The sequence below is a fragment of the Marmota monax genome, unplaced genomic scaffold (genome assembly GCF_021218885.2).
Source record: "Marmota monax isolate L192 unplaced genomic scaffold, Marmota_monax_Labrador192_F-V1.1 WCK01_AAM20220418_F8-fsc00068, whole genome shotgun sequence".
Lineage (NCBI taxonomy): Eukaryota > Metazoa > Chordata > Mammalia > Rodentia > Sciuridae > Marmota > Marmota monax.
The window spans coordinates 8,209,000-8,236,080 of NW_026692352.1; the positions used below are offsets into that span (position 1 = coordinate 8,209,000).

At 39.1% G+C, this 27,081-nt stretch overlaps 1 protein-coding gene and 1 long non-coding RNA gene across 5 annotated transcripts in view; one reads left to right on the forward strand and one right to left on the reverse strand.

Annotated features, from left to right (window-relative positions):
* Alg8 (ALG8 alpha-1,3-glucosyltransferase) overlaps positions 1 to 13,731 on the reverse strand; it is a 32,494-nt gene extending 18,763 nt beyond the window's left edge. For all 3 annotated transcript variants that reach the window (XM_046442066.2, XM_046442067.2, XM_046442065.2), the window contains exons 1-3: positions 13,598 to 13,731; positions 6,902 to 6,980; positions 240 to 433 (exon numbers count right to left, since the gene is read on the reverse strand). In XM_046442066.2, coding sequence (XP_046298022.1) covers positions 240 to 433; positions 6,902 to 6,980; positions 13,598 to 13,692 — 368 coding nt within the window. In that variant the 5' untranslated portion in view covers positions 13,693 to 13,731. The remainder of the gene's footprint in view (positions 1 to 239; positions 434 to 6,901; positions 6,981 to 13,597) is intronic.
* Positions 13,732 to 13,819: 88 nt separating this feature from the next.
* Positions 13,820 to 21,059, forward strand: LOC124091243 (uncharacterized). 2 transcript variants are annotated; one of them, XR_006851310.2, is made up of 3 exons: positions 13,820 to 13,919; positions 17,760 to 17,902; positions 20,929 to 21,059. It is a non-coding gene; the product is annotated as an uncharacterized LOC124091243 (long non-coding RNA). The 2 variants fall into 2 exon arrangements; XR_006851311.2 differs by having other exon boundaries at positions 13,894 to 14,007.
* Positions 21,060 to 27,081: the final 6,022 nt, after the last annotated feature.

A 27,081-nucleotide genomic window follows, 5' to 3' on the forward strand; every position in this document is an offset into this window, starting at 1 on the left:
TTGGAACTCCACCTGGTCTACTTTTTTCCCCCTACAACATTCACAATTTCTTTTTCTACCTCTGCCTTGCCACCTGACCTCATTCTAATTTCTTCTGCAAGATTACATTAGACTGCTCATGTACTTACTCACAGTATTCTGTTATATGAGCTTTGTTTCCTCTAAATCAGGAATAAGTTAATCTATTTAATACTATATTTCTTCAATACCCTCCACATAGAATGACATTTCCCACTTACTCGTAGACAGCATACACAAAGAGTGCATCTGTAAAGATGACAGAAAATCTCTGGAAAAATAAGGTCCTTGAGCTGCAGTAGTTCAGATTATGAACATTAAGCATCGCTTGATCAAAATATTTGGCAACATGTGACAGGACATACTCAAACCACGCAAAAAAAGGAGGGTAATCCAAGGTCCACTCTGAAGTTGCCTGTGATAAAAATTGAAGATAAAACATTTTAAGTAACTGAATAAACAAAGATATAAAGAATTAAAAACCTTTATACTTTCTGGCCTTTTAATGAATGAATGAAATGAACTGCTTTTAAAATAATGCCCTAAATATGTAGAGCAATTCCTATCTAAGAATGAGCAGAACACTAAAACTTGTCTTCCAGGTTATTTCATATGGTCTTCAATTTCCTTGTATGGAATCAACTATACTTCAAAGGAAACTAACCTGAAGCCTTGAAATAATAAACATGGCTCAGACATAATTCTACCCTTTGTAAGCAGAGCTGCAGAATAACAAAGGATTCTTCAGCTTGGGTTCAATTTCTGTCTGACATACTCAATTCCCCAACTTCTAACATGAGATACTATGAAGATTAAATGAGGTAATATATGTGAAATATATTTCTAAACAACAAAATGCTACATAAATGCTATTTACTTTTTTTCAGTAGGTTATAGGATCCTTGAGAGCAGAAACCACCCCTTGTCATTTTGTATCCTGAATTTAGTTAAGTGCTGGATACATTAATTATTAACAATAACTATTAGTTAAATGAGTGAACTAATGAGTAAATAAAGCTATAGATCATATGAAAAACATATAAACTTCAGAATATTATATTTTGTTAGATTTCTGTAAATCTCCATTTTTCTTACTTATACAAAAGGGATGGTAGTATCTACATCATGTGGTTATTATGAGTATTATTATAATATATGTATATATAAATATATGTATAATGCATGTGTATATATAATTACATATAAATAATTTTACCTAATATGCTCTTATTTGTAAGTTATAAAATCTATATATATGGTATTAAGCTGGATACAAACATAATAATATTATTATCACTTAAAATTATTACTATTGGCTAGGGGTGTAGCTCAGTGGTAGAGTGCGTGGTTAACATTCACAGGGTCCTGGGTTCAATCCCAGGCATCAATCAATAAAATAAAATTTATTTTAAAAATTACTATCATTGTCCCCAAAACTCAAACTAAGGCCTGTACCTAGAAGAGGTGAAGATATTAATCACTTGTTGCTCTTTTCAATGAGAAACTATTCTTTATTTAGAAGTGCACTACATGTATACTGAATACTAACTGGCTGCCCAAAGGGACTGCTGTTCAGGGTCTCTCTGTGATAAAAAATGAGGTGAGAGAGACTCAGACAAAATGTTAGTTCTCTGTTCAGTTTTTTTTTTTTTTTTTTATGGTGCTGGGGATTGAATCCAGGGCCTTGTGCATTCGAGGCAAGCACTCTATCAACTGAGCTATATCTCTAGCACCCCTTCTGTTCACTTTTATTTAAATTTTTAAAATTTATTTATTTTTTTCAGTTTAGATGGACACAATACTTTCTTTCTTTCTTTATTTTTATGTGGTGCTGAGGATTGAATCCAGTGCCTCACATGTGCTAGACAAACATTCTACCACTGAGCTACAACCCCAGACCTTTATTTGGTTATCATGGTGCTGGGATTGAACCTAGGGCCTCATGTACGCCCAGTCAGGCCCTCCACTCACAATGAGAAATAAATGAAACTTTAGTCCTAACCTGTTTGCTCCCTACTGTAGGAGTAAAATGAGAAGACAGATAAGCTAAGGCAAAACCAGAGGAGCTCTGTCAGAGCATTCAGGCTATGAACCCACCCATTAAGTTCTACTTCATGAAATATCCTTCTCTATCTCCAAGTCTCCAATGTGGGGTGTAAACAAAACAGGCCACTGAACTAAAGAAAAATTAGAAACTTTATGTTTTAGTCTCATCCTTTAAAAATTTCTATCTTAGGGGCTGGAGTTGTGGCTCAGTGGTAGAACACTTGCCTAGCATGTGTGAGGCACTGGGTTCGATTCTCAATACTGCATATAAAGAAATGAATAAAATAAAGGTCCACCAACATCTAAAAACATATTTTAAAAAAATTTCTATCTTAGCTGGGCGTGGTGGTGCACGCCTGTAATCCCAGCCACTTGGGAGGCTGAGACAGAAGGATTGAGAGTTCAGAGCAGCCTCAGCAACGGTGAGGCACCAAGCAACTCATTGAGACCCGGTCTCCAAATAAAATACAGAATGGGGTTAGGGATGAGGCTCAGTAGTTGAGTACCCCTAGTTCAATCCCCAGTATCTCCCACCAAAATTTCTATCTTAATTGTGTATTAATGGAGCATTGTCTTTATAATTTTAAATAAAGACACATTGCGTAGACAGTGCTCAAAAATGATTTCTTGATAGGACAATCCAAAGAAGTTTAGAAATTACTGTTCATGTAATTCTAAGAAATTACAATAATAATGATGTCTACAATATCTAGATTTCATTAAGATTTGCAGTTTCCAGCTACATTCCAAATGACAGACCTCAATCTACTTTTTTTTTTTTTTAATTTTTTCTTTTTTTGGTATTGGGGATTGAATCCAGGGGTGCTTTATCACCGAGTTATATTTCCAGCCCTTTTTATTTTTTATTCTTGAGACAGGGTCTCACTAAGTTGCTTAGGGCCTCACATTTGCAATTCTCCTGCATTAGCCTCCTGAGTCACTGGGATTAAGGGCATGAGCCACCACACCTGGTTTACTCTTTTTTCACTTTTGGTACTGGAGATTGAACTCAGGGCCTCATGAATGCTAAGCAAGAGGAACTCTACCACTAAGCTATGTCCGAAGTCCTTCAATCTACTTTTTTTTTTTTTTTTGGTAGTTGTAAGTGGACAGAATCCCTTTATTTTATATGTTTATTTTTATGTGATGCTAAGGATCGAACCAGTGCTTCACACATGCTAGGCAAGTGCTCTACCACTGAGCTACAAACCCAGCCCTCAATCTACTCTTAAAGAATCATTAATTTTATTGGAAGTCTAAGTTTTTCCAGTCTTATTTTACTGACATAGTTATATATTTTTAAAGTGGAAAGCATTAAAAGAATTTGGGTTGGGCACCATGGCATATAATCCCAATGGCTAGGAAGGCTAAGGTAGAAGCATTGCGAGTTTCCTAAATTCAAGCCTAGCCTGAGAACTTAGCCAGACCCTGTTTCAAAAATAAAAAATGGCTGGAGATATAGTTCATAGTTCTATGGCAAAGTGCTCTTGGGTTCAATCTCCAGTACCAGCCCCCCCCCCCCGAAAAAAAAAAAAATCAGGACACTGTTCTGCCTGAGACAGTCACTTTTTTCAAAATAAAGTTTTATACTTTCTTTACTGTCTCTAATCATCTCACACTACTCAGGGACTCTGTGTTCATAACCCCTAATCCACATAAAGATTTCCTAAAGTAGGCCCAGAAGGCCTCTTAACCTCAAGGATTACTATCTAAGGGCATCTTCTTAGCTAAATAAGTTTTGGGAAGCCAATGCAGCTTTAGCTAGAATTTCTTCCGAATCACTTAACTAAGAGGTGCTGGAGACCAAACTCAAATCAAACACAAATCTGGGTCTTTTGACTCCAAATGCATTATTAGCTCAAGAAGCTACTGCAGGGGCTAGGGCTGTAGCTCAGTGGTAGAATGTCTGTCTAGCATGTGTGAGGCACTGGGTTCAATCCTCAGCACCACCTAAAAATAAGTAAATAAAGATTAAAAAAAAAAAAGAAGAAGAAGAAGAAGAAGCTACCACAACAAAGATATTTCTTCAAATACTGAACACATAACTTGTACATATAAAGATTCAAAGGAAATGTGTTCATTTAACAATTATTTATTAAGAGTCTTTTCTTTTTTTTTAAACATCAGTGGACTTTTATTTTATTCATATATTTGTTTTGGTGCTGAGAATAGAACTCAGTGCCTCACACATGCTAGACAAGTGCTCTACCACTGAGCCACAACCCCAGCCCTATTAAGGGTCTTTCTGGTGTCTCTTCTAACCAACTGACCAATTTAATTTGAGGCCAGTTAAGAAGAGCTCCATAAAGCAATCCATGCTTCACACATATACTCTCCTGGGACATATAAGACCCTAACTGATCCAGTGCACATATCTTTCCAGCCTTATCTCCTTCTATGAGTCTCTGCCAAACCACTGAGTTTTGCTTCTTGTTGGTTTTTGTTGCCAAGAACATGCATAAACCTCTTCTATAACAGATTTAGGAGATACCTTTGGCACAAATACAGTTTTAGAAGTCTTAAGATAATGGGAAGTGGTGAAAGTTATAGGACTAAATGAAAGGATACCCAGAAAGAATTAAAGGAAAAAGAATTCCAGGGAGTACTAGCTTTTTAAGGGGTGTGCAGATAAAGAAGAGTTAGCAAAGGAGACTGAGAAGGAACAGTCAAAAAGGGAGAAATGGCAGGGCTGGGGTTGTGGCTCAGAGGTGGAGCGGTTGCCTAGCATGCATGGGGCACTGGGTTTGACCTCAGCATCACATAAAAATAAAAGTATCGTGTACACCTATAACTAAAATATAAATATTAAAAAAAAGGAGAAATGGCAAGATAGGGGACTGCCTTTTCATTTATAGGCTGAGAGTCACTACATTAATGATGTTAATTAATAATTGATTAAAAATATTTGTTGAGCATTTTGTTCCAAGTACTGTGTTAAAAATGCTTCACGGTTTTATTCATTTCAACTTAACAATTATTTACATTATTTCATAATTGGGAACACTGAGGATTTGAGAGGTCAAATATCATGCCCATCATCACCCAGCACAGTCATTAAGAAGCAGTGCTGAAAGTCAAATCCAGGCAGTCTGAAGCTACTACCCAAATTCTAGACTACTAGTCTACACACTACTTCTAGTTGGTATCCATACATGCAGACTGAAATACCTCTTGCTGATGCAATCATTTAAAGTTCCTCAGCATTCCTATGAAATAAAGTATTATCACGTGAAGTAAAGTATTATCATGTGAGAATAAACTTATTCATATAGGACAATTGTTCAGAGTACAAAAACAAAACAACCCAAAAAGCTATTTCTGAAAACTCAACTTAAAAATTACTAATGGGCTTAAAGATGTAGCTCTGGGGTAGAACACTTGCCTAGCAGTTCGAGGTCCTGGATTTGATCCCAAGTACTGTCAAAAATGGGGGGGAGGGTGTCCTTCCTGATGGCAAACTACAGCTTTTGATTAGAATATTTCTAAGATGATGTCTGTTTTTCATGAAGTACCACATGCAATTTAGATATTCATCCAGAAATAAAAACACAGATGTGGTTTCTAGAAGTATTAGGAGAGAATTATTTGCATATTACATGATACCTACATATTACCTTTAATTATTCCTTTCCACATAAAATCACAAAATACTAGGGATAGACAGGATCTTAGAAATGATTCATTCTAAATCCCCATGTGCCAGGTGAAAGAGTGTGGTCCAAGACATGAAATATTTTGTGTCTGTCTATATAAATAGAGCCAGGCCTAGAATTTAATTTTTCTTCTTTCCTAATCCAATGTTCCTTCAAAAAAAAGAGAGGTAGATGATATAATTCACAATTTATAGATTGGGAATCTCATTTTGAAGTAAGGGGATTCTAATGGTTCCAGAGAACAGAACTGAGGAAAAAAACATATATAAAACATGTATGTGTGTATACACACACACACACACATATACACACACACACATATGGTTTTAGCACTAGGGATTTAACCCAGGGTGCTTTACTACTGAGCCACATCCTTGGCCCTTTTTATCTCTCTCTCTCTCTCTCTCTCTCTCTCTCTCTCTCTCTTTTTTAAAACACTTTTTTAGTTGTAGGTGGAAACAATATCTTTATTTTATTTTTATGTGGTGCTGAGGTTCAAATCCAGTGCCTCATATGTGCAAGGCAAGTGCTCTACCACTGAGCCACAACTCCAGCGCCGCCCCCCACCCTACTGCCTTTTATTTTTTATTTTGAGACAGGGTCTCACTAAATTGCTTAGGGCTTCACTAAGTTGACAAGGCTAGCCTTGAACCTGAGATCCTTCTACCTCAGCCTTGCAAGTTACTTGGATTATAGGCATATGCAACTATGCCTGGCTCTTTTTTTACAAGAGTTGGACACGATACCTTTATTTCACTCATTTATTTTTTACATGATGCTGAGGATCTAACCCAGGGTCCCGTGCGTGCCAGACAAGCACTCTACCGCTGAGCCACAACCCCAGCCCTGCCTGGCTCTTTTTATTTTGAGACTAGTCTTGCTAAATTGTAGAGGCTGGCCTTGACCTTTTGATCTCCTGCTTCTGCCTGTTGGGTTGGTTGTGATTATAGGCATGCACCACCACACAATTAATTTTTGTAAAGATTAATTAGATCTATGTTGTATAAAACCCTATTTTTAATATATGTTTTTCTTTTCTTTTCTTTTTGTGGTGGTAGACAAGGCAAACTATCTATCACTGAGTTATACTCCCAGCACCAGAAACTTGTTTTAATATGAATAATATTTACATGATTTTACATATCATCTTAAAAGAAGTAAAAGACATGAAAATTAAAACTTACCTCATAATACCACTGTGATATTGGCAAACTGTGAGTGATAGCAAGCCAGTTGCGGTGTACTTCAAAATCTGTAGAATGGCTACCAAAGCAATCAGATGAATAAAATGAGATTTTGAAACATTTAATAAATTCTATTTTCTTATTATGCTTTTAAAAGGATCAACAGCCCCTAAACAGTCACAGCTCACTATCCTATAAAGACAAAAACAGGCATTACATAATCCTGAAAAACCTCACTTATCTGTACATCACAAGGCCTGACCTTCTGTAAAGTTGTTGGGAGATCTAGAAATCAGTGAAAAGGATCTCAGAATTATCTAAAGGGCTGAAAAAATACTTACAGGAGGCTCCCAGGCTATTCCTCAGAAGTGACTTTCTATTGCTTACAAACAATTCTAACAAAATTAATTTTCTGGAGAAAGCCTCACATAAAAGCTGGACCCTCAAGGATGAGGAGGAAGTGGAAAAAGGTCCTAGTCCTATCTTTTCACTGCATCCACATCCCTGTCACTATATATAAATATATCCAAATAGCTCCAGAATATTTTTGTCTGCACTGTACTGCCCCTCCATATCTAGAAAGTACTTTACACCTGGATAGGATCAATGCATTCTTGTTGAATATCCACTCACCAAAGTCAACAGATTATCCCTCACAGCTCAGTTTGTTTTCCAATGTTTTACACCTTTCCACAGTAACAACTTTGTCTTAAGTCTCCTGGCCACTCCTTTCTCAGTCTCCAGGCTTTTCTTTTCCATACTTATCAGGTAAATGTTGATGTGCCCCTAAGTTTAGTTCTGGGGCTTCTAAAGCAAAGTACTCTGCTCTAGACAATCTTGTTCACATGATAGTAGTTCCACTGTCATGTAAGGATTCACAAATTGCAATATACAATCTAGGTCTTTTTCTTGATTTCTAGAGAGAGATAGCCCCAAATTCCTGAGATAATCTCACCTAAATTTCATAGCAATTCCTCAAAATCACCACTGAACTGATAACATAGCAATTTCATTTTTAGGTATATATTTATAGATGTTCTTACTAAAAGACTTATGTGACCTAAGAATGTTCCAAAGCAGGATTATTTGCAACAGATAAAAGTGGAGATAATCCAAATGTCCATGAACAGTAGAATGGTTAAACTATCATATATATCCATATAATAGAATACTATAGGGCACCAATTCCCGAAGTATGACTCCCAAGGAGACCCTTTCAGGAAGTTTGTAGGACAAAACTTATTTTCATAACATTCAGATATTATCTGTCCTTTTTTTCACTTTCCTTTTTTCACAAGTATGCAGTGGTATTCCAGAGACTACATAATGTGATGTCATTACTGTGACAGTTACTAGAATTGGTACTTGCATATTGTGCTTTAACAATTCCTCAGTTCCAATTTCTAAAATGGTAAATATAAGCCAGGCCCAATGTTATCTCTGTAATCCCAGTGATTTTGGATCTAAGGCTGGAGGGTCTCAAGTTCAAAGCCAGCCTAGGCAACTTAGAAAAACCCTATCTCAAAATAAAAAACAATAGGACTGGGTGTGTAGTTCAAAAATAAAGTACCCCTGGGTTCAATCCTCAGTACTGGGGTCAGGGTGGTGGGGGAGAATGAACCAACTATAAACTCATACATTGAGTGAAAGGAGCCAGAACATTTGAATGGTTTCTTTTGTATAAACCTCAAAAACAGGAAAAATTTAACCTATGGAGTTAAAGGTCAGAAAACCAATATCCTTGATGAGGACAGAGAAGTGAATGGAGAAGCATGTGGGGTTTCTGATAAAATTCTGCTTATTGCCCTAGATGCTCTTTTTGTTTTGTTTTTTGATATCAGGGATTGAACTCAGGGGTCACTTGGCCTCTGAGCCACATCCTCAACCCTATTTTGTATTTTATTTAGAAACAGGGTCTCACTGAGCTGCTTAGTGCTTTGCTTTTGCTGAGGCTGGCTTTGGTTCTCCTGCCCCAGCCTCCCAAGCTGCTGGGATTACAGGTGTGCGCCACCACACCCGGCCCTATGTATTCTTTATTGATAAATTAACTCTGTAAAAATCAGTGATATACATTTATGATTCACACATATGATATATTTTACTTAACTGGGTATAGAATTCTAGGCTACTAAGAATTTAAAAAACTTTCTCCATTGGTTTTTACTAATAAATGTTGATGTGCAGATATCTCATTTTTTCACTTCATCTCTGGAAGTTTTTTGTCTTCTTATCCTTAGCAGTCTAAAATTTTTAGTAACTGATGTTCTGGTGAGGGCCTTTTTTCATTCATTATGCTGGGCACTTAAGTGTCCTTCAGCTCTGGGAAATTTTATTATTTATCTCCTCTCCTGTCTTGTGTATTTTTTTTTTCCTGAAAATTTTATAGTTGAATGTTAGGCATTCTACAATGTACTTCTAATTCTTTTCCTTTACATTTTATTTTATTCTTTTCTCTTATTCCTTTTATTTTAATTTTGGCAATTACACTTACTTTTATTTTTTGGTACCAAGAATTGTACCCAGGCGTACTTTCCCACTGAGCCACATCCCCAACCTTTTTTATATTTTGAGACAGGGTCTTGCTAAGTTGCTTAGGGCCTTGCTAAATTGATGAGGCTGGTCTCAAATTTGCGATCATTCTGCCTCAGCTTTCTGAGTCACTGGGATTACAGGCGTCTGACACCATGCCCAGTTACATTTTCCTTTTTAAAGTACTCCGTTCTCTCATCATCTCTATTTTATAGCATCTTTTCTGTCTTTATCCATATTATCTTTTTTCTCTCTGAAGAGAGCATCTAGAAGACATGAGGGAGTGTGGGGACATTTTCTTAGTTGTACTACCTCAATTTCCCTTTTTTGGTTGTTGTTGTTTTGGTTGCTGTTATTTTGTTTCTTTTTGGATACTGTTGGAGGCTTCACTTTCTGATAATTAGATACACTGCTAAGTTTTAGTAGCAGATCCCCAAAAGATATTTTCTCTGAGGTTGTTCAATTTCCCCAGAAAACAACCTGATTTTCTGCTTCTGCACTTAGTTGAGGGAATAACAGTGGGGTGGAGAATGGGATGTGGGAGATTGACCACTCTGTATAGACTTCCAATTAATCTTCATTTTCTTCCCTTTATCTTACTTATGCCTTCCATATAATCTGCTAACTCTGAATCCAGACTTCCCTATTTACTGTCCTCAGAGAGAAATCTCACTTACGAGGGAAATACAGTCCAGTATTACAGGACTGCAGATTTAAAAAAAAAAAAAGTATACTGATTGTTGAGCTGGAGATATAACTCAGTGGTAGAGTGCTTGCCTAGCACATGCAAAGACCGGGTTGGATCCCCTGAACCACAGTAAAAAAAAAAAAAAAAAAAAAAAAAAAAATTTTAAAGTATATTGACTGTCATCCAATTTTCCAATTTCGAATCCCATATACTCAAACTTTGAAGCCCTCTAGAGTTCTTTAAGGTATATAGACTCCTTTCTTGTCTGTCCTCTGCAAGCATGCTGGTAGAAGGTCCCTTTGTGTTGCTAAATCAGTTATCACTCTTCTACCAGATTCAAAGGCTGCTGAATGTTCTCATACACTGATATCCTTTCTCATTAGGTTTATAATTACTTTGCCATTATTGTGAGAAGAGATACGTTTTGGTAACCATAAGTCTTTGACAGAACTTGTCTGTTTCCCCATCTTGACTATAAGCAATTTGAGCAAAAAAACTGTCTTTCACTTTAGTGTTCTGTTTACTATAATGTAGGAATATAGTAGATGTTTTTGAAATGTTTCCTGAACAAAAACAAATGAAGAGTTATAAATATTCATAAAAGCATTACAAAAATCTAAATCAAAGAGGGAGAATTTTAGCCTTGTGGCACTTTTTTCTTTCTTTCCTTTCTTCCTTTTTTTTTTTGTGTGTGTGTGTGTGTGTGTGTTGTGGTGCTGAGGATTGAACCGAGGGCCTTGTGCATACAAGGCAAGCCCTCTACCAACTGAGCTATATCCCCAAACCATAGCACCTTTTTTCTATTTATCAAAGAAACTAAGACGAACAAAAGTAATTTTAACTTACTGAAAAGGTATTTGGAAAAAAATGAAAAACCAAGATTGGAGACATAATGCCAAATAGCAAGTAACTATAGTCATGGACCCCTTAACAACAAGGATGAGAAACGTATCTTTTGGCAATTTGTATTTGTGCAAACATCATAGAAAGTTCACATATAAACTAAGATGGTCACAATGTAGATGATATAATTTTACAGGGTTACAGTTGTATAATATGTGGTCCATTTGAACAAAACAATGTCATTTTATGGTACATGATTGTACTTTGGCTGCAATGTAAAGATTAATAAATGGCCGAAGTGACAATTATCAAGAATACAAGCAACCATAAATGTTGGCAAGGATACATACATTGCTGGTGGGAATGCAAATTGGTGTAACCACTATGGAAAGCAATGGAGATTCCTCAGAAAACTTGGAATGGAACCACCATTTGACCCAGTTATCCCACTCCTCAGTTTATATCCCAAACACTCAAAATCAGCATACTTCAGTGACACAGCTACATCAATGTTTATAGCAGCTCAATTCACAATAGCCAAGCTATTTAACCAAACTAGATGCCCTTCAACAGATGAATGGATAAAGAAAATGTGGTATATATATACACACACAGGAATATTACTTGACCTTAAAGAAGAATGAAATTATGGCATTTGCAAGTAAATGGATGGAGCTGGAGAATATCATGCTAGGCAAAATAAACCAATCCCAAAGTACCAAAAGCCAAATGTTTTCACAATAAGTGGGTGGATAGTGAAGAACAGAGATACTTTGGATTAGTCAGAGAGGAGTGAAGGGAAGGGAGGGAATATGGGGGTATGAAAGATAGTAGAAGGAATTGGACATTATTACCAGATAGATGTACATATATGACCACACAACCAGTCTAACTCTATATTATTTACAACCAGAAGAATGAGAAGTTATACTCCATTTATGTATGATATGTCAAAATGCATTCTACTGTCATGTATAACTAATTAGAACAAATAAAAATATATAAAAAAAATATAGCTCAGATGATAGAGTGCTTGCCTTGTATGCACAAGGCCCTGGTTCAATCCCCAGCATCACAAAAACAAACAAACAAATAAGTAAATAGCCAGAGTGAATACTTAAAGTTCAATTAGGAAGCTCTCCTACAACAAATACTCTTAATCCTTGACCTGCAGCAGTACTCAAGATACATTTCTAGGCTGAAGTAACTAAAACAAGAAAAATGACCTTATACACACAGACCTATAGTTTAAAAAGCAAAGCAAAAAAACCAAAAAACCCTTTCATTTTATTATGAAAGGAATTTCTTATATTTTAGTAAGATCTTTCCAATTTGCTTGTAAGATGGAAAGATGTTTCTTATTTGCTTTCATGTGACCAATACCCCTGTAAGTTACTTTGCCATATTGCAATTCTTATATAATTACATATATAAGTATGGAATTTCTATACATATAGTTCTTCCACACCCAACAAGAGATTATCAAGAACTCAAATCAAAATGATACCAATAAAGCAAACCCTAAAACTAACAAATGGGAGACCCTGAGGGGCGGTGAGAAAAAGGATGAGGGAAAAAAAACCAGGAAAGTGGATAAAGGGAAGGCAGAAACTAATGTTAATAAATGTTGATACGGAGCACCTGTTGTATAGATACCACATTTGGTAGTGGTTTCCCCTTCTGATGCTTTCAGTCTTGACCCAGCAAACAACTTTTCTGTATACAACAGTCTAACTATGGTTTTCTTAACTGTGTGATCTGGCTAATATCTACTTTTCCTGCACCACTTTTCCTCCTTAACTGCTATTTAGACAACAGGCTACTTTCTGCTCAGGATATCCAGAATTCTCTCCTATTGTAGGAAAGACCTACTCTTTCTCATTTCTGAACTTTTTTTCACATTACTCTTTTTCATACTTTGGATTTTAACTCAAAGATCACCTCAGTTGGATACGACCAAATCACAATTTTTGCGTGTATGAGACTGTCAGTGAAACCCACTAATTTATACAATTGATATCCGGTTTTTGTGCCAGGGATTGAACCCAGAGCCACTTAACCACTGAGCCACACCCCCAAGCCCCCTTTTTTTTTTTTTGATTTAGCGAACGGTCTCGCTGAGTTGCTTAGGGCCTCGCAAACTTGCTGAGGCTGGCTTTGAACTCGGGATCCTCCAGCCTCAGCTTCCAGAGCCGCTTGGTTTCAGGCGGGCGCAGCGGCCTCATCCTTCATATCTTATCACAACCTGAAACTTTCCTGTTTGTCTGCCCCAACCAACTCCAAGTCACCGCATCCCCAGGACTTAGAACAGAGCTGGAGCCCCATTGCAGTTGATAATACCTGTTTAATGAATGGTGGAGGTGGGTACTTATTTGCACATTGAGGATGAGGACCTTGAAGCTCAAAAAGTTCAGAGTACTTGCCCTAAGTCAGACAGCAACGGGGCTGAACAGGACCAGCCAGGGCTATATTCTAGTTCTAAGTAACAACCGCAGAAGTGGGAAGCTTAGCAAAGGTGGAGTGGCGTCCACGACCCAACATCTCTCTTCATACCCAGGGATATAACACACATTTTCCTCCCGCCCTGACCGACCCTGGGGCCTTCCCGCCCAGCCCCTGGCCGTGCAGGTCCTTACTAGGTAGGAATGAGAAGGCATTTGAGGAGAGTCACCCCGAGCGCCAAAGCAGAAAACCAATTGCCACTACCCGTTAGGGTTCCGAGCGCCGCCATTGCTGCAGCACAGCGCACTTTCAATCTATTTGAGCCACATCCGGCCTTCCGCGCATGCGGAGAAGGCCCTCCGCGGCGGTGCCCTTGCACTGCGCGCATGCGCATATCCGCTTAGCCGCCCAGAGGCCAGAACTCAAGCTTTTAAATTTCCCGCCCACTGCATTCCTCACAGTCCGGGCTCCCGGGGCAGGACGCCACAGCGCCTGCGCGGGCGCTGGCAGCGACAGGTTTGTTTTATTTGCCAATTTATACTTCTGACTCAAACAGTCCCTGGTCTCCTGTAGGTCTTGATTTTACTGGCGTTTGGCATAATAGGTGAGAAAAATCTTACCTTGTCATAGAGCTAAGTTCGGAGTGCTAGTGGAGGAGATGGTTGTTATCCGTGGTTACAGTAGATATAAGTAGGGAGGCCCCGGAACCGGAATTTAAAATGCAGGTGTAGTGGCACCCCCTCCTCCACAGAAAATTTTAACTAAGCTTCTCCAAAATCTTGACCAAAATGGATTTTAGGACAAGAAGCAAAAGAGTCTCTACAAAAGAGTTCAATGTAGGTAAAATTCCTATTTTCATGTTGCCTTATTTTACTTGGCCACTGGCCTGGAAGAAATAAGCGCTCCAGGTGCTGAACACCCCTTTACTAGTTTTTCAGAAACATTTATCCAGTGTAGTAATTTGTAGAAGTGTGTTTACAAATGCAAAATGTGATAATAAAAAGACAAATCTTTTAACAAAGCCTCTGGCCTTGAGCTGGAGCTTCACAAAGATGTCTACATTTCTAGGATGAGAAATTGGGCTCAATGGTAACAGCTGGCAGGGGGAGGAAAGGAAGGGGAGAAGAAGCTCTCCCCTTCTCAGGTGTTGTCCTTGAAGGGTTAACTTGCCCAGAACAGTGAAAAGAAAAATCTGTTTTTATGTGAACTTCTGCAGACTGTGAACTTCTGAGCCCCTCCTCTTACAAGCTGGGTATAAAATTCTGAAACTAGGCCTGGGGTTGTAGCTCCAGTGGTAGAGCATTTGACTAGAACGTGTGAGGCACTGGGTTCGGTCTTCAGCACCACATAATAATAAATAAAATAAAGGTATTGTGTCCATCTAAAACTAAAAAAAAAAAAAAAAAAATTCTGAAACTACCTGAACTCTGGGGATTAGTTGATTCCAGCGAAAGCTGTACCCTCTGAACTTGGCTGCAGCCAAATAAAACTGCTATTTTGGTGCCCTGCCTCATCTGTCCCTACAACAGAGGTAGAGAATAACATGAGCAGAGATAGAGGTAGAAACCAATCTATATTGCTAGGACTCCAAGCTAGGACATGGTGGAGCACCTAGCTGCGTGGAGCCTGATCTGGAAGCCTGATACCAAATATTAAGAGTCTAATATTTCCCGCACTTAATGTGATAACTAGGAATCTTGTTAAAATTCACATTTGAATCCAATAAACCTAACAAACTCCTAGATTGCATCAATGGTGCTGGTACTCGGCCACAAGCACTGAGGCAAAAAGCAATAGAATTAGTTCTTTTTTTTTTTTTTAACCTCCATTTTGATACTAGGGATTGAACCCAGGGCACTTTACCACTGAGCTACATCCCAGCCCTTTTATTTTTATTGTGAGACTGTCTCACAAAGTTGCTGAGGCAGGCCTTGAACTTGGCAATTCTCCTGTCATGCCAGCATTACAGGCATGACCATGGGACCTGGCTGAAGTTAGTTTGTCTCTACTTTGTGCTGTCTGTGGACTAGGACAAACTTTAAAAACAAAAACAAAACAAAAAAAAAATAAATAAAAAACACCTCAGTTTCTTTTTTTGTAAAATAGGAGATAAAAATGGTGATTGTGAGGATTAAGAGAATGTATATAAATTGTGTGGGATGATACCAGGACAGAATAAGTGCTCAATAATGTGTCAGAGAAATTAAATACTCTTCTGAAAGATGCACAGCAAGTAGGTATTAACATGAATTTATATTCCCCGCAGCCATCTGCCATCAACATGTGTATGATGCTCAAATTTATACCTCAAGCTCCACCCTCTTCTCTCACCTATATAGATCCTTATCTACCAACTGCCTACTGGTGTCTGCTATGTGTCCTGCCCCACCTTTTTCTTTTCAGTGCTGGGGATCAAACCCAGGACCTCCTGTAGGCTAGGCAAGCACTCTACTACTGAGCTATGCCCCCCAGGTCTCTTAGATGTTTTAAAGTATCTTGCATTAGTTTCTGCTATATTGCTGCTATAACAAATTACCACAAATTCAGTAGCTTAAACAACACAAATTGATTCTTAACAGTTCTGCAGACCAGAAATCTGAAAGTCCCACTAGGTTAAAGTCAAGGGGTTGATTCCTTTTATTTATTAACTCTGACATTATTTCCTGAGCTTTAGGAGTCCTATTGAGAAAGTCGTTGTCTGTGCCTATATATTGGAGTTTTGTCCCCGTAGTTTCTTCTAGGAGTTGTATAGTTTCTGATCTAATTCCTAGGTCTTTGATCCATTTTGAGTAGACTTTTGTGCAGGATGAGAGATAAGGTCTAATTTCATTCTTTTACATATGGATAACTAGTTTACCCAGCACTGTTTGTTAAAAAGGCTGTCTTTTCTCCAATGTATGTTTTTTGGCAACTTTGTCAAGGATCAGTGTGATTTATCTCTGTGTCTTCTCTTCTGTACCATTGTGTATCCTTTTTTAAAAAAAAAATTAATTTTTTTTTTAGTTGTTTATGGACCTTTATTTTATCTATTTATTTACTTATATGTGGTACTGAGAATTGAACCCAATGCCTCAAACATGCTAGGCAAGTGCTCTACCACTGAGCCACATTTCCAACCCCTTATGTCAGCCTTATAGGGTTGTCAAGGTAGAATATTTGAACAGATAAAACAATATACAATTTGGAGATGTTTTTCTTAAGCCACATGACCTGGCCACTTTCCTTTCTAAGAAGTTGATCCATTCTGCTCCAGTTCCTGGGCATTGCTGGTGACTGGAAAGCTCTCCTGACCACTAACAAGCTTTTCTCTGAGAGAAAACATGCTCAGATTTTGATTATCTCACAGACTGCAGCAGTTCTGTGGGTTCTGAGTGCCCAGAGACTTGTTTTTATTTTCAATTCTTATATTTTTTTGGAACCTGAAACTATGATTATAATTGTTCCCATAAATGAAAGGTTGTTTTTTCTTTTAACCTCAGGGTGATTGTTGATAATGTCACTTAGAGAATGAAGTCAAAAAGAAACCGCTAAGTTCCAAGTTTAAAATTTTAAATAAACAATATTGCATTTAGATGTTGTAGTATTTATTTATTGCTACATAAAAATTTGCCCCCAATCTTAGAACCTAAAATAAAAAACACTATTATATCACAATTTCTGTGATCAGGAGCTCAAGAGTGGCTTAATTGGGTGGCTGTGGCTCAGGGTCTTTCCCGAGATTCCAGCCAGGATGACATCAGAGGCTGTAGCCAACTGAAGATGTGACTGGAGCTGAAGTATCCACTTCCAAGGCCAGCAAAAGGCCTCAGTTCCTATTCATCTGGGATTTTCCCTGGGTGCTTGGTTGTCCTTCCGGGACATAGCAATTGGCTGCTGCCAGATATAGATTCAAGAATGAGCAAGAGGGCAGAGGTTGTGGCTCACTGGGGGAGTGCTTGCCTCGCACATGTGAGGCACTGGGTTCGATCCTCAGCACCACATAACAAAAATATTGTACCCATGTATAAAAGAAAATAAACAAAAAGAATGAGAAAGAAGCAAGTTGCCATGTTTTTCATGATGTAGAGTCAGGTACACATCAACACTTTAGCATCATTTATTAGAAGCCACTTACTAAATCTAATCCACAGTCAGGGAAAGAGCAGTTAGACTCCACCACTTGAAGGGAGGAATAGCAAGGAATTTGTTGACATATTTAAAATCTACCATAGAAGACTTTTTTACATTCTTGGGATATTAGGAAAAAAATTGTACCTAGGTGAAAACAAAACTGTCTCTTGTAGTGGGAAGGCTCTCCATTTATTATGTCTAGTTTGTTCTCCCTGTCAATAATTTTTTTCTCTTTCTCTGTTATAGCAGGCCCTCAAAATGTACACATTCTATGTTAAGCCTTGGGTATTCAAGGATGAATAACAGGAACTGCCTTATCTGAGGACTAATGCATGCAGGCACCATGCTGAACACTTTTATTGCTTTTATCTTCATAACTATCCTTTGAGGTAGGTATTGTGATTATCCCCATTTTTTAGATAAGAAAACCAAGGTTCAGAGAGGTTAAAAAACTTGCTCAAGGATGCTTAGTAAGTTAAAGAGGTAGGATTTGAATTCAGGACTGTCTACGATTACATTTTCCTATCACCCACATGGAATTTCAGGAGCTTAGAGTCTCCCAAAGCATATGACACAACAAATTGCTCATAGAATGTGAAGAGTCAGCAATTAGAGATAGGAATAAAGGGACGCAATGGAGAGAATAATCATATCCCCACTTTCTAGTGGCTACACATTTTCTACAGAGAAAAGTTGAAGCTGTCATTCAGACCTCTATGACACAGACCCTATTTGCTTCTCCAGCTTCATCTCACATTGCTTCCTCCCACTTAATTTATTCTAGCCACATGAAAGAGTTAGATAGTAGTTAGTGATGATCAGTGAAATGTGAACCAATAACACAGAAAGGTCACGGAGTTTCTTTGAATTGCCTTTAATGAACAATCAAGTAACTTTGTAGAACAACAGGTATACCAACTCTGAGAATAAATAGATGGACACAAAGAGAGCCAATTAAGGAATACATCAAGAAGGAAAGATCAATGGGACTGACTCCTCTACTGAGGTCATTGTAAAGTTAGGATTTATGGCCATAAGTTTCTCAATGTATTTCAGAAGGAAATTTCTTTAGTAATTCAGGTGCACTAAAGATGAGGTCTGCCTAGTCATAGACCCTGGCACCTGCATTAATCTAGAAATTGACTTGTAAATGAAGCCCCCTGAATGGGGTGGTCACCATGATAGTTCTGGAGAGGACCAACTAAGGTAAAAAACTCTCCTGCCTGATGTGAAGGAGGAGTTAAACATTTAATTGGTAAAGACTGCATTAGGTGGAACCCAGTTCTCCTGAAAAACATCAAATGGTAATAAATTTGGAAATGACATTGTTCCTTTGTTTTTGCTCAGAAGTTACTCTCTATCTTTCTTTAAGAATTTAACGTTTATTTTTTATTTATTTGCTTTTTATGTGGTGCTGAGGATTGAATCCAATCCCTCACCCATGCTGGGCAAGTGCTCTACTACTGAGCTACAATCCCCGCCTTGACTCTCTCTCTCGATAGTGTTCTTTCACTCATAATAAAATTCTCTTGCTTGACTTTTTGTGTCTGACTTTAAATTTTTTATTGAGACACAAGAATAGATGTTTGGAGTTTCAGCTCCTTGCTCTCCTGTGATAGGACTTCTCTGAATATACCTTGTTATTTATGCATCTCTACCTTTGTATGTGCTGTTCCCTCCCCCAATGCCCATGACATGCTACCACAAATCCTTCATGACCCAGCCCAAAGGATCCATGGCAATTTCCCAAAACCCTTTCTGTAGGTTTTTTTCTTTTTTTCTTTTGGTATCAGGGATTGAATTTAGGGGTGCTTAACCACTGATCCATATTCACCTGTATTTATATTTATTTAGAGATAGGGTCTCATTAAGTTGCTTAGGGTCTCCCTGTTAGACCAGGATGCAAGAAAAGACCACTGACTCCAATTAAAATCAAATTAAAGCAAGCTTATTATTTCCACCGGCCGGGCTGCCTCTCCCTCCCAAAACAGCGGGAACAAGACAGCACCCCAGCTTTCCTACAGCCCAGCTTTATAGCCCAGAAAGTTACACAAAGGGGGGTTACAGATAACAGAACTCTGACAAGCATCACACTAATGGTAGTTTACATTTTTTGCTGGCCCCAACATCAGAATTTATGAGGACCATTAGAGCCTCAGAGAGGGTCGTTGTCTGGCCAGGGAAGGCCAATATTTATGAGGTGTCACTAAGTTTCAGAGAGGGCTACTATCTGGTTAGAGAGCCAGGCATGGGTGCGTTCAAGGCACGGGCAGGCATTCCAAGCAGGTTCAGAATTTGCAGTAATTTATAGTAAAGCCGAAATTATCTTTTCATGGTTTTGTGGCGAGATGCCCAATTTTAAGAAAAGACCAGGTTGGGTCTATCATCACTAAGTTGCTGAGGCTGGCTTTGAAACTCACAATTCTCCTGCCTTATTCTCCTGAGCTGCTGGGATTACAGGTGAGCACCATTGCACCCGGCTGTAGATTTCTTTTAATGCATTTGATATCGCTGGTTATCGGGTTCTGCTCCCTCACATGTTGAAGTTAAGCATGCCAAGTCAAGCATATAAAGCAGGGTTTATTTAAAAAGGGGTAACATTGACTTCTCCAGGGAGGGAGAAGGGCGCCATAGCTGGTATCCTCGTATTCCCAGAAGTGAGGTGTTCTGCCCTTTTTGTATGTCCTAGGATTTCTTTGTGACTAGACTCAGGAATGAATGCTTGTTGGAATGGCCAAAAGGTAGGAAACAGGTGGGCTGAAGGGGGAAGGGTAGGATGGAGCTGCCCAAGACACAACCTTAACAACCTTATAGCTGAAGGTAGGGAGGGGCAATTTAGATCTAGGTAAAACTGACTTTACCCAGCCATTTCCTGATTTTATGGCCTGTAGAAGCCAAAATCCTTGCTGATATTTCTATAGATTCTCAGACTTATGTTTTCACATGACATATTTCTCTAGATTTCCTACTCCCTCACTCATAGCCTGTGTTCTTACCTGTAATTCAGGGAGTACTTTCAATTCCAGGAAAAGTCTGCTCATACAGCATATTTGTAAGACTTTTCAGACTGTCAGCCTGCCCCTCCTCCACCCTCTTTAGCTACCTGGCCACAGGGTGTCCCCTGTTACCAAGCAGCTCCAGTGCTGACCTGGGGAAAGGCTAAACCACTCCAGAAATATTCAAATTCAAATTGGTAGGAAAATATGTTTTATTCAAAGACAGATTTGAAGGAAGATAGAAGAAACTTACTGTTAAAAAAAATTCCAGGGCTTGGGGTTATGGCTCAGTGGTAGAGCACTTGCCTGGCATGTGTGAGGAACTGGGTTTGATCCTCAGCACCACATAAAAATAAATAAATAAAGATATTGTGTCCATATACAACTAAAAAAATACCTTAAAAATTTTTCATTTTCAGGGGCTAGGGATGTGGCTCAAGCAGTAGCGCGCTCGCCTGGCATGAATGCTGCCCAGGTTCCATCCTCAGCACCAGATACAAACAAAGATGTTGTGTCCGCCGAAAACTGAAAAATAAATATTAAAAAATTCTCTCTCTCTCGCTCTCTCTCTTTAAAAAAACACACACACACACAAACAAACAAACACACACAAAAAACAAACAAACAAAACAAACCTCTTCTACAGCTGTTTATACATGGAATAGTTTCAGGGCACTTTCCATGTGTGGCCTTTCCTTCTGTCCAAGCCCTTATCAAGGTGGTATTCTAAATAAATGCAACTCCTTTCCAAAGAGGAATTCTAGAGCTGGCAGTTGTTTGGATGTTAATTTTTTCCATCTTCTTATCTAACTCTTTGTTTATGAAGGTGCCTTAGTTTAGGCTTCTATAAAAAAAAAATACCATAAACCAGACACAGTGGCACATGCCTATCATCCCAGCTACTCAGGAAGCAGAGGCAGGAGGATCACAAGTTTGAGGCCAGCATGGACAATCTAGAGAGACCCTGCCTTTTTTTTTTAATTTTTATTTTTTAAAATTTATTCTAATTAGTTATACATGATAGCAGAGGAGACCCTGTCTTTAAAAAGGGGCTGGGGATATAGATTAGTGGAGAGTGTGCTTATATAGCATGTTCAAGTCCTTTGGTTTGACCCCTAGTATGGGGTGAGAGGGGAGATGTGGGAGGCCACCTGTAAATTATTTGAGCTTATTTGAGCCTCTTCACTCTGCCTGAGCCAGTAAGATTTAGGTTTGGCGTTGAAAACTATTTTGTGGCTCCTCCGCTCGATAGATTGCGCAATGCACGTGACCTCTGCCTTTTCCGGGCTAGGGACACTGCTCTTGTAGCTCCAAAGTTGGGCTTAATGCATTGGAAACTGGACAGCCCACCTCCTACCTTAATTGGCTAAGTATATTCTATGGAAAACCTTTGATGTCCCCCCCCCCCCAATAAATAAAGCAAGCACTGGCTCTATCTCCTTATTTCCAGTGTGGAAGCTTGATCCCTAAGATGGGATAGCCATCCTGCCCCCCACCTTTCTAAAATTCCTGTGTCCTGTGGTTTCTTCCCTGTTTTCTCTTTCTCGGTTTTATTTCACAGCCAACTGGTTACACGCGAGGAGCTCCAACTTTCATTGCCTGTGTGGGACATGGCTGTGAGGGTGGTGAGGGGGACAACCATAGACTAGTGACTTACAAACAACAGACATTTATTTCTCACAGTTCTAAGGCTCTTAAGTCAGGTAGAGGGTTCTGGCCCAGGCCCTCTCCAAGCTGCAGACTGCCAGTGTTTCACTGTGTCCTCACCTGGTAGAGAGTAAGACAGCTCTCTGGGATCCATTTGTGAGGACTGTACTCTCAGGACTTAATTACTTCCCAAAGACCCCTCCTCCTGATGTTATGGCACTAAAGGTTAGGATTTCAACATACGAATTTTGGGATAGGAGGACACAAATAGTTCAAAACAGAGTATTTGACCCACAGTTCTAAATCAGGTCTTATCTGATTCATTTTGGTTGCTCCAGTTCCCTGCACAGAGTTTGGGATATTTGTAACATTTGTTGAATAAGTAGATTGATGGGAATGACTTACTGAAAAAAAAAAAAAAAACTATTAAAAGAGTGGAACTGGGGCAGTGAGGTGGGGTTGGAGTATCTCAGTGGTAGAGCACCTGGCATGTTTGAGGCCTTGGATTCAATTCCCCAAAAAAAGTGTTTGATATTAATTACCTGATAGTTTTAAGAGATCTTAAGTTATGTGAAACAAAGAGGCTAAGGGCCTTAATGTTAGTTCCATTTCTGTTTCTGACTTGCTGTACAACCAGGGCATGTCACTTTTCCTTTCTTTCTGTACCTTGGTAGAAAAATGAGAAGGTGGTTTTTGTTATTCCTCTTTGTTCTACCAGCCACACCTCATTCTAATCCCCACCTGCAATCTGATGCTTCACAGTGGGGACCTGGTTGGCCTGCTGGGTGGCTTATTATTAAAACCCACCTGCTTGGTTAAGATGTGTTTTCAAAGCAGAGTCGACCTAGAATTATTCTAGCTCATGGTTCTTATTCAGGACACCTGTGCATTTCTCACTCTCCTTCAGTGCTTATGTAAAGCTGGATGTTGAATGAACTCCTTTTTGTCTCCTTTGCTTTATGTATTAAATGCCAGGGATAGAGCTCTTACCTAGCATATGAGAGGCCTTGGGTTGATTCCCAGCACTAGGGGGGAAAAGTTCCCATCAGTTTTTTCTTGTGTCCAGCCTCCATACATGAATGTGTGTATGTAGCCAGCATGGTGACACATACCTGTAATTCCAGTGACTTGCGGTGGCTGAGACGGAAGGATTGCAAGTTCAAGGTCAGCCTCAGCAATTTAGTGAAAGAGACTATTACAGAGCTGAGGCCTTCTAGGAAACTGAGGCAACACAAATACTCCCCTTTCAAATCCTGATTCTTTGGGCCAAGTCAGAAAGATTTCAGACATGCCACTTAGAGTAACAGGAATGAGTTTATTGAAAGGATAGGAAAAGAGAAAGGGGACACTCTCAAGGGAGAAAGTGGGTCCTCTCAGAGAGAAGAGGGATAATGTGTCTTTCCTGCATTCCAGTTTGATTGGGGATCCCAGAAAGTTTCCAGAGAATCTGATCCAGGTCCACCTTTTGACTTTTGGCTGGCAGCAAGATGACATCAGATTGTCAAGTCCCCACTGCCATGGCAACTCTAGGTCACCTTGGCCCATGCCGTCCTGTTCTAATTGGACTCTTAACCATACATTCTTATAGCTTTTAAGATTAGGAGGAACTGTCCTTATCTCCCAGATTTTCAGCATCTAGTCACAAAAGTCTCCTGGGTTCTTCCCATCAACATTATCTTGGGTCCGTTTTCTCCTGCGCTTAACAGGTTTGCTGAGAAATATGACATATCCTGTCCACAGAGGCCACACAGGGCTGTAGGTAAATTGTTTCTTGGAAAAGAGTCTGAAGAGGCAAAGGTTTGCAAGGATCAATTGATCACAGTGGGACCATTTTATAGAACTCGTTATCTGTCTGTTCCCTAATAAGACTATCTTAAAATTTAAAAAAATAAAAAAATAAAAAGAACTGGTGATATGGCTCAGTGGTAAAGTGCCCTTGGGTTCAATCCCAGTACCAGGGAAAAAAAGAATGTGTGTGTGTGTGTGAGAGAGAGAGAGTGTGTGTGCGCGCGTCTGTGCACATGCAAGTGCACACAACCACGTTCTTTATTTTATTTTTATTTTTATGTGGTGCTGAGGATGGAACCCCGTGCCTCACATGTGCTAGGCAGGTACTTTGCCACTGAGCTACAGGCCCAGCTTTCCACATATCCACTTTTTTTTTATTTTTAAGAAGTTTTTTTCTTTTTTTAATTAATTTTTTTTTAAAAATAAATTACAGTGGAATGCATTACAAACTTATTACACATATACAGCACAATTTTTCATATCTCTGGTTGTATATAAAGTATATTGACACTAATTCGTGTCTTCATACTTTAGATAATGATGTCTATAACATTACTAGAAAAAAGATTTTTGGCAAAAAATCAGTGATGTGCAAAACGTGAATAAACTAGAAATATTTTCAAAGTACAAACTAATCTTACATAAATGGGATGTTAAGAGCTTCTCATCTTTGCTCTTGTGATGGTGCCAGGCTTGATTTCAAAAGTATTCTATATCCTGCTATAGAGGCATGGAATTCTGGTTTCCTTATGCTCATCAGAGCTTCTAAGTCCTACCTAAAACATTTATTGTAGCTCTTGCTTCAATGACCTTTTCTTGTAACTTGCACTGAAAATACCTATAAGGACAGAGAACTGAAATGACATTATCATAACTAACAGTAAATACATTAAAATGTGTGTGTACAGAATTCTTCCTGAGATTTTCTCTTATACCTAGCAGTGCACATATCCACTTTCTTAACCAGGTTTTTGTTTGTTTGTTTTATTTTTTTCTCTCTGGAATTTCCTGAAGAAGATTTTGTTTGTTTGTTTGTTTGTTTTGGTGTGTGTGTGGTATTGATGTTCAAGCCCTGGGAGTTGTACATGCTAAATGCTAAGCATGCCTTTTACCACTGAGCTATATCCCCAGAACCCTGAAAATATGTGTTTTCTGAAGGAATTAGGAACTAAAGGAAATGGAGACTTAAATAACCCTCAGGGAGGGCTGGGGATATGGCTCAAGTGGTAGTGCATACTGGGTTCGTTTCTCAGCACCGCGTAAAAAATGAAATAAAGATATTGTGTCCACCTAAAAAAAAAATAAATACTTAAAAAAAAAAAACCCTGGGGGAAGAACGGAGCTCAGGAATCTGACCTGTTGCAATCTCCATCATCTGCCCAAATCCCCCTGCCTGCCAAAAGCAAGCTGCCTAAAGTAAGTGATCAACTCCTCCCATGATCTGGCCCTTGTTGTAGTGTAATGCCAGATTCGTGGGACCCCAGTAGACCTCCAGGAGCCAAATCCGATGCAGTCACACAAGAGTCTTTATTGCAAGCTCGAGCCTGGACTCACAACCGTTCCCGCCTCATCGGTCCCAGGGAGTGGAGTCCCAGTCCTTTGTTCAGTGAGATTTTATAGGTTTTGGGGGTATACTCGATGCATCACAACATCACACAGCAAATCATTCCATACTGCGGGAAAATCAAACAACAGCTCTTAACATTGATTAGCACATTCAATGGCAGGAATAAGTTGGATAGGGGTGATTGTTTAGTACAAGAGGGGAATTCGTTTGAACTGATTGGTTTAGGCCACTAGGGGTGTACGTGCTAAACTACATGGTTTCCCAACATGTTATTGGGGGTCATCTGGCATTCCAGGTATTTTCCCTGTCTCATGCTGATTGGAGGTTACTAGGGGAGTTGTTATGGGTCCTCACCTAGCCTAACTGAGTCAGGGACACCTGGTGCTGTAGACCTCTCCTGTTATTTACAAACAACTCAGCAGGGTGGGTATGTGCTTAGGAGTGCTCTGTGGGTTTTTCCAAGGACAAGGGTCACGCCCCCTTCCTTAGGACAGGCCTTGAGGTAGAAGCTGCTGTTATTTATTTATTTTTAAAAATGGAGTCACATCAGCTTCTCAGTAGTCTGTCACCATTTTCCATCTTGAAAATGTGCCCCCCCTGCTGCTTAATAAAGCATCACTGACCCTGTTGAGGTCTGTCTCCCTTTCTTTTTCGTAGTCTCTTTCATTTGCTTTCAGGAACTCCATGTAGTATTCTTGGCAAGACCTTGGTTATAGCTACATTTTCCACGTTCAGGGTCTTACAAGTGGAGTTACCTATCATGAGTCTGAAGAGGCAAAGGTTTGCAAGGATCAATTGATCATGTTTTACTCAATCCTAGCTCATTTATAATACTAAGACATAATAAACCACTGTGTTAATAACTAAGTTTTTTTTTGTAGTTATGGGGATTAAACTCAATGGTGCTCTATCACTGAGCTACATCCCCAGTGCTTTTAATTTTTAATTTTGAGACAGCATCTTGCTAAATTGCCTAGGCTTGCCTCAAACTTGTGATCCTCCTGTGTCAGGCTCCCCAATTACTGGGATTATATGTGTGTGTTACCATGTCCAACAGTAAAAAACATTTTAATTGGAGTGCCAAAGGGTATCCCATAGCTCCTTTCCTAATTTTTTTAATAGTTGTTGATAGACCTTTATTTTATTTATTTACATGTGGTACTGAGAATCAAACCCAGTACCTCACACCAGGCAAGTGCGCTACTGCTGAGCTCCAGCCCCAGCCCTCCTTTCCTATATATTTTTTATCAGCGACAAGACCCCAGTTTGCTTGACATGTTTGAGCAATCACTTGTCTCAGTGATAGCCAATATCTTATCCTTATATTTGGCTTTCCTATTTTATTCTCCTTTTCCCTAACTCCTGCTTCTTGGCATCAAGTTCTCAGGGAAGGGAAGGCAAAATTTTACCCAGAATAAGCATCATTTCATTGCTTCTTCTGGGGCCGAAGGGATATAGTGTAATCAACCTTCCAAAACGTTGACTGATTTACTTTAGAATTAGTGTTATGCTGGAGCTCAGTATTGGTCTCTGTTACTGGCTTTTTAGGCAGTTAGCAGAGGCAATACCT